Genomic DNA, 8,068 nt, shown 5'->3' with positions numbered 1-8,068 from the left:
TAATTAGTTGAGACTATATAATATCTTTTAAGAATAATAATTAGTGAACACAATATAATTAGTGGGGACCATAATACATTATTCCTCTAAATGCGGTACTGTAGCGCGAGTACTGTACGGGTATTGTAGTGCGGGTACATAAATAATTATTCTTAAAGTTAACATATAATAAGGGTTTTAAATAATTATTATGGGTTTTAGTAATGCGTGTAGAGTGCAGACCACGCATTGCATCTAGATCCAATAAAACCAAATTAAACTATTGATTACATTAATCATATTAATTTTTTCACGAGGGCTGATCCACAAATTAAATTCAAAGCATTTCTTTATTGTTCACCTCCCACATGGAGCATTAGTTGTAACCATCACTTCCATCATTAATTTAATTATAATAGAGAATTAAACAATTAAATCCCTAATTTTAAGAAAATAAATTATTCACTTGTCTATATTTTACTCTAACAAGTTAAGTTAAGAGACTTGACATGTACTAAAGTTGTTGGGTTGTACAGATCTCCTCAGAGAATCTCTGTGCACTGGCCCCAATATTTCTAGAAAGCATTAAATATTTTAGCAACTCATAGAGAGAGAAACAGAGAGCATGGTACATGCGCTTTAAATGCAATGCTCGGCTAGGCTTTGGGAATAAAGCTGGAATAAGTCAGGAAATTTTGTCCCTGATTAAATTAAACTATAATATTTTTAATCATGGAAATTTTGGGTAATGGTGGCTTCATGTAAGCATATTATTAATCTGTTTGAATTTAATTAAAAACCCACATTGTACCAAAAATATAATTTCGGCAAAATTTTGAGATGATCAGATAAACCATATTTAATTACATATGAATTTAACAACACTTCTTTTGCTCTTGTTTGCTTTCAAATTTCAGTGAATCCACAAAATGAAGGATTTTCTGCACATTTTTTTTTCAACTTTATTATAAAAAATATCATTATTGTAAGGAACTTCACAGAACAATAAAAATTATATAATGCTCCTGATAAAATTGATAACTACTTTTAAGCGTCTATGAAAGAGGTTGGAGGGTTTGAAACAAGGATCGAAGCGGTCAACGGACATTCACATCAAATTCTATTTGAAGTCCGATAAGAGAGGTTTGAACAACATCGAGATTCCTATTCACTTGATTCTCATGAATCTTAAAACTTTTCAATTTGTATCAAGATTCATGCATTTTTAAGGTTCGCGGAAATCAAGTAAATAGGAATCTCAATGCTGTTCAAATCGCTCTTATCAGACATTAAACATAATCGATATGATGTCCATTAGACCGCCCCTACTTTATGGAACAAATTGTATTATGCTATAAAGTAAAAATACATTTTGTAAAATAAAAAATTTATATTTTGAAAGGATAGTAATTAAGTAATCAACTCTTTTGGAAATGTAAATGTTCTTAGTTTTGGATATCTTAAAAGAAGAAACCGCCTAAAATTGAGGAATAAAGGGCCCGTCTATTATTTCACCCACATCTTCTTAATTCCATTTTGTTTATTCCCCGGCTCTCTCTCTTTCTCTTTCTCTCTCTAAAGTTTACACTTTGTCCAGTTGTAAAGTTAATGGACTACATGGTCCCTCGAAACTCCAACTCCAACTCCAACTCCAACTTGTAAGTTTGTGAGAAAAAGAGAAAGAGAGAGAGAGAGAGGGTAAAAGACAGAATAGAAGGTGCCCTTTTGTATTCTCTCTCGCCTCGCCTTGCTCTGTACTACAACCCCATTTGCCCAAGGCTTCAAGGAGAGATCAGATTAATAGCGTATTTGGTAGGATTAGGAGAGGTTTTGTGGGGTAGATTACGCCTAAATTGGTTGAATTATTGGGCCTTTTAGGTTGCAACTTGCAAATAAGGAGACTTTCCATGAAGGGGTTTATTGGTATTCTACCACTTGGGTTTTTTTAGCGAATTTATAGAGAGGGGGGCAGATTTTTGTGATTTGTGCTGAGAAGCTCTCTTCAAAGAAGCCATGGCGTGTGTGAAATTGGGTTCAAAGCCTGATTCTTTCAAGAGGCAGGGTCAAGCTTGGTACGACGTCTGTTTACTTTCACTTTCCTTCTTCTGAGACCAATTTTTGTTGTTGTTGTTTTGGTTTTATATTTTTTTTGTTTTTATAATCTTTTAATTCTATTTTCGTTTTCTCTATTTGATTGTTGCTGTTCCAAGTTTCTCTTTTTGTTCTTGAAGAATTTGGTAAAGTTCTTTCCTTTTAAGTAAATTTAATTCACAACAGGATCTGAAATTTAGGAAATATATAATAATCTTTTCTAGTAATAACTACATGAAGAAACAGAGCCAGTATATAACCTTCTTGAAAAAAAAATATTGCACTTTTAGTAGCAAGTTCTGTAAAGGGAGCTTGATTTTTTCTAGTTCACTATGCTTTACGAATGACAATCTTAAGAAATTGAGCTATAATTAGTAATTATTAGTTTCCAAAATGGAAATGTAGGTTCTACAAACCCACTGTCATTCTGATTTAAGACAATTGTTTCTTGAGAAAAAAAATGATGCAATTTTACACGAGAACTGAGATGTTCTAACTGTATGTTATACTGGCATCACATCAGTCTGGTTTAATTACCTTTACTCAGCATTTTTGCTGAACAAAGTCTTAATTAAGTTATATCTTTTGTAGTATCTGGTTACTGTATCAAGGAGGGGTACCAGCTATTTGGTACCCAACTCCTTTAACATTTGGTGATTTCAATGAAATTAAAAAAATAAAGTCTTAATAGAGTTCAACTGGCTTATATATGCCCAGTGAAGGTATTTGCTGGCTTTTGTAACTGATACAACAGAACAATATTTATTTCAGGTTATTTTTCATCTTTTAATACTAAGGTTTGATCTATACTGATGTGTGGATATTGTAGGTTTTGTACTACTGGGCTTCCAAGTGATGTCACCATTGAAGTTGGTGACATGTCATTTCACCTCCATAAGGTCTGGTTTTCCCTTTTATTTCTCAGAATTTTTTTTTTTCATGAACTTTTAGTTCTGGCCACAAAACTGCTTAAACTTCAAAATTCGATTTCTTGTATTCTTTGAATTTGTTTGGTGGCATATTAACAGATATTGTATGTCATATACCGGTTCTCTACCAGAAAACAAACACAAAAAATAAAGAATAAAAGAAAAAAAATAAACTTTTCGATCTTATTTAACAATGACATAATTTTTAATTTCAGTTTCCGCTACTATCAAAGAGCGGTGTCCTAGAAAAGCTAATTGAAGAGACTTCCAGTTCTTCCCCATCTGATGGGTCCTACGTAATAAAGCTCTCCGACCTACCAGGTGGTGCGAGGTCATTTGAGCTCGTGGCGAGGTTCTGCTATGGGGTAAAATTAGAACTTACTGCTGTAAATTCAGTACCTCTGCGGTGCGCTGCACAGCACCTTGACATGTCAGAGGATCTCTGCGAAGGCAACCTAATCTCACATACGGAATCCTTCTTGAACAAAGTCGTATTTCGCAGTTGGAAGGATTCATTAAAGGCATTACAATCTTGCGAAGAAATTTTACCGTATTCTGAAAAACTCGGCATTGTGAAAAGGTGCATCGACTCGTTGGCCGTGAAGGCGTGCACTGACCCGAATCTATTCAGTTGGCCCATGGAATATGGCGGGGCCATGCAGAGCCCGGGAGGGAGTGTTTTATGGAATGGGATAAGCACCGGGGCCCGCCCCAGAAATTTCAGTCCGGACTGGTGGTACGATGATGTGGCGAGTCTGAGTTTTTCAATGTATAGAAGGCTTGTACAGGCTATGGAGTTGAGAGGCATTAGGCAGGAGATCATTGCCGGCTCGTTGACTCATTACGCGAAGAAGTATCTGCCGGGGTTGACCAGGCGTCAGACAGCTGGTGCCACTGGTCTAATGACACAACTGTCAGAAGAGGAGCAGAGGAACCTTCTAGAAGAGATTGATGGGTTGTTGCCTGTCCAGAAGGGGCTGGTCCCCACCAAAGTTTTATTCGGGATGTTGCGCACTGCGATGATACTAAAGGCTGATGCCGCTTGTGCGTGGAACTTGGAGAAGAGAATCGGTTTACAACTCGACCAAGCAAGCTTAGAAGATTTATTATTGCCTAACTTCTCATACACAATGGAGACTTTGTACAATGTGGAGTGTGTACAAAGGATGCTAGAGCATTTCTTACAAATGGATCAATTGGAGAACAACGGCATGGCCTCACCGGGATTGATGGATGACGTAGCAGAGTCCCCGTCTCTGACGCCTCTCACGACCGTTGCAAGGTTGATTGATGGTTACCTAGCTGAGATTGCTCCAGATGTTAATTTGAAACTGCCAAAATTTCAGACTCTTGCCGGTATGGTGCCGGATTATGCACGGCCACTTGATGACGGGCTTTATCGGGCCATTGATATTTACTTGAAGGTATGTTTTCCCCTCTTTTTATGCGAATATTGGTACAGCTGGTTGAAATTCTGAATCCACTGGTACCAGTGATTGTGGTCATTTATTTTTTGTTATGAGTCATTATTTCTAGGGAAAATAATACATGAGAATGGTATAAAATGTATTTTTATTTGGGTTGTTAGTAGCAACCTTTGTGTAAACTGTGGTTGAAATATATCTCATTTGTGTAGACACACCCGTGGATGTCAGAAGGAGACAGAGAGCAGTTATGCCGGTTGATTGACTGCCAGAAACTCTCTCTCGAGGCCTGCACGCATGCTGCTCAGAATGAGCGCCTCCCCCTCCGGATTGTTGTTCAGGTTTCTCTCTCTCATTACTTAGGACTCAGTAACTTGTAGTAGCAAATGATGGTCCACAGTTCTGATGTCAGCGAGAAACATTTTATTTTTTTTGAGATACTTGAAGAAAATATAAACTTTGTATAGTATTGCAATTGGTGGGGAGCATATCTCTGTACGATTTTGTGACAATATAAAAGGATCCCTTGTCGTATGCCCCAAATGAAAACTACAACCTATTAATCAAATTGCGATGTTGGTCTTGATATTTCTGAGTTTATAGGGACATCAAGCTATTGATGAAATTATGCAAAGAGTCTAGGGGTAATTTCAGAAATTGTCAGCTTTTGGTTGCATATTTGATACAAACTTGGTGCTATTTTTCCAAATAAAAGGAAAATATAAAATTTGGAACTAATAAAATATTCCATTGCTTTCTTACAGGTACTCTTCTTCGAGCAGTTACAGCTGCGCACCTCAATTGCTGGGTGCTTGCTCATATCTGACAACCTAGATCGGTCCATCCCATTGCGCAGTGGTAACATACCTGTCTCAGGTGAGGCTGGTGGATGGGCCACAGCTGTCAGGGAAAACCAAGTCCTGAAGGTCGGCATGGATAACATGAGGATGAGACTAAACGAGCTTGAAAAGGAATGTTCTGACATGAGGCAAGAGATAGAGAAGCTCGGTAACAAAGGTAAAATTACTACAGGTGGCTGGGGCGGTGTCAGTAAAAAAATCGGATTTAAGTTAAAGTCAAACCAGATGTGTAGTGCACAAGACGGATCTGTTAGTGACCAGCAAAGAGGTTTTAGTGCTAAGTTAGAGAAGCTTCAAGCGAAGGTTACTAAACACAAGAAGCAATTATCTATTGAATAGTTGTAACATTTATTGGTTAGGTTTCAGGTTTCTGGTTAATGGTTGATTATTTAGTTGTAATTTTGGTGCAATTTTACTTAATTTGGTGTTTTGGAGCTTGATCTTGTGACCGCTTGTATTAGTTTCTCCTTCGGGCAGATGGTTTATAAGTTATAACTTGGAAGGAAAAATAGAAATTTGATGTAAGTTCTTTCTTAGACTTTCATTTGGAGTGACTTGTTTATATATATCAGTAAAAAAAATTTGGTGTCTACAATCGTTTAGAAATAAAATTTGGATCATGAAATAAGAGCCATAAGAAAATAATTGTGCAACAATAGCATGAATATAGCTGTACCGGTTGCATATGTGTACCGGGGGAGATAAATATCAGTGTTGTAAATAACGGTATGTGGTCCTTGGACGGACAGGTACCGTCAAGCGATTAATCGGAAATAATTGATTATAATTGGAAAAAATTGGCTGATTAGTTGGGAATATTCATGACGGTTTGGTCACCGCCAATGACTAATCAGCGGATTAATCGGCCTAAATGCATGTTTTTTACAACACCGATCAATGTGAAGAAATTTAGGTTTGAGAATAAATATGAAGAAATTTACCAGTTTAGATTTGAGAATAATGTGTCAGGGTTTGTTAGAAAAATATGCAATATTCCAACTACCATGCATATACTAGTTGTATTATATAAAAAATTGTCATCCTCCTGGTACAAGCTGTCAGAGGGGGGTTCACTTCTGAATCTGGTTAGTTATACTTCTTTTTCAAAGCCGGTTAGTTACAACTTCCAAGCTCCAAGTACATGTCCTACTACTATTTAAAGTGCTCTTGTTAAATGTAAATGACCTACTACTATTTATGGCCGAAATTTTTATTAATAAGAAATATATTAAAAAAATATCGAGATTAGAGAACGCTTTTGCGTTTTATCGAGAGAAACCGTTATGATTTATCACGGCCAGAATTAGCAACACTAATCACCGCACTATTTTAAAAATCCAAAGCCCAATTATATAGAGAGATATACCAGCTGTCTATTGCCTATTGAAGTATTGATAGACGAGACTAGAACCAATTCGGCCCAAATCAATTATCATGACCTCCCAAATAAGAGATACACAAAAACACAAACGGGCTCTATTTCTGAGGATTTGTATTACTTCAGGAAAACCAGCACAATTACATGATTCCTATCTTCTACTTTGCATATGAAAAAAATTACATCTCAGCAGTAATAGATGGAGAATTTAAACTGTAGGAGAATTAAGTTTTTTTTTTTTTTTTTTTTAAAATCTTTGACAGAGGTTGTTAAAGGTACATGGAAGTAAAATTTTGCAATTCGGTCCCTACAATAAACTGAAAATACAAACTTGCTTTACAACTAACAGAATTTAAACCACAGTTCACCCTCTTGCATTATCCTAGTTCCCAGTGTCATAGCTTCCATCCGTGTGCCGTTGAACACCACCGCATTTCTCTGACGCCATAGCAACCAACACATGCACAACATCCAAGACAGTTCCAGATAACCGGTACCGACTGATCCGATACTAGCATTTGTACCAGTAAGCGTTTTTTAATAGAATTTTGTGCAAAATTCATATACCGATAATGCATAGGAACAGGAGAATAGTAGATTTGCAACGGTCTCACGAGAGTTAAGTTTCACACTCCACTTATTTTATTTTTATTTTTATTTTTGCTCCACTTATTTTACATCTCGTTTGATAGTATAAATTGTGGATTAAATTAATTCATCTAAAAAAGTAAAATGTCAAAAATAAATCTATGACTATGATATTGTGCCTTATAGGTCAATTAAGTGTCGAGTATGCTAATTCACCAGTAAAGGAAGAGGAACTTATTCTGAATTAAGAATTCTGGATGTTGTTTTAATTTAAATTTTAGCAGCCTTTGTCAAATAAAAAAAATATTCTGAATTAACTCAGATTTAACTGCATCTTGCTTCTATTTTATTCATCGTTAGCTCATATTGGTACCAAAAGTCAAGCCCATGGGAAAATATGTGTGTTTTTTATTTCTAAGGACGCAACTAGTCACTGCAAATTGAGATTCTTTGTCACGCTGCAAAAGTTGAAAAATGTATAACAGGTCTCCTCGAGATTCGTGCACATATATTAAATTAAGACAACATTAAGCCGAACAGAGAATAATTTTGATAAGATTAATAAATTAATCTTTTCCATAGAAAAGAAGAAGATAAGAATTGAGTTTATTGGAGTAAATAGATACTTGTTTCTTTGTAAAACAAAACATATGCTCCAAAGTCCAAACCAGATTCTAGATTTAAAATTAGTCAATGAACCAAGGCTTGGTGTGAATCCTTGACTAGTGCAAGATAGAACCTAGAAATCCTTAGTTGACTTGTCTTCCCAAAGAAAAGAAAAAAGACAAATCAATTATAGGCAGCAAACAAGAAATCAGT

The 8,068-nt window shown here is 36.0% G+C and overlaps 1 protein-coding gene across 1 annotated transcript; it reads left to right on the top strand.

The window, feature by feature from the left end:
- Positions 1–1,564: 1,564 nt before the first annotated feature.
- LOC144572099 (Phototropic-responsive NPH3 family protein) lies at positions 1,565–5,723 on the top strand. The gene is made up of 5 exons (XM_078321509.1): positions 1,565–2,051; positions 2,900–2,969; positions 3,215–4,423; positions 4,636–4,764; positions 5,188–5,723. Exons 1-5 carry the CDS (start codon positions 1,993–1,995, stop codon positions 5,620–5,622), a joined length of 1,902 nt encoding a protein of 633 aa, XP_078177635.1. The 5' UTR covers positions 1,565–1,992; the 3' UTR covers positions 5,623–5,723.
- Positions 5,724–8,068: the final 2,345 nt, after the last annotated feature.

The sequence above is a fragment of the Carex rostrata genome, chromosome 20 (assembly GCF_964058835.1).
Source record: "Carex rostrata chromosome 20, lpCarRost1.2, whole genome shotgun sequence".
Classification (NCBI taxonomy): Eukaryota; Viridiplantae; Streptophyta; class Magnoliopsida; order Poales; family Cyperaceae; genus Carex; species Carex rostrata.
This window is presented reverse-complemented; position numbering and strand designations above follow the sequence as displayed.

Coding starts and splice junctions, on each gene's coding strand:
- LOC144572099 (XM_078321509.1), top strand. CDS start 1,993: ATGGCGTGTGTGAAATTGGGTTCAAAGCCTGATTCTTTCAAGAGGCAG. Junction 2,052..2,899: donor AAGAGGCAGGGTCAAGCTTG/GTACGACGTCTG, acceptor TGGATATTGTAG/GTTTTGTACTACTGGGCTTC. Junction 2,970..3,214: donor TGTCATTTCACCTCCATAAG/GTCTGGTTTTCC, acceptor TTTTAATTTCAG/TTTCCGCTACTATCAAAGAG.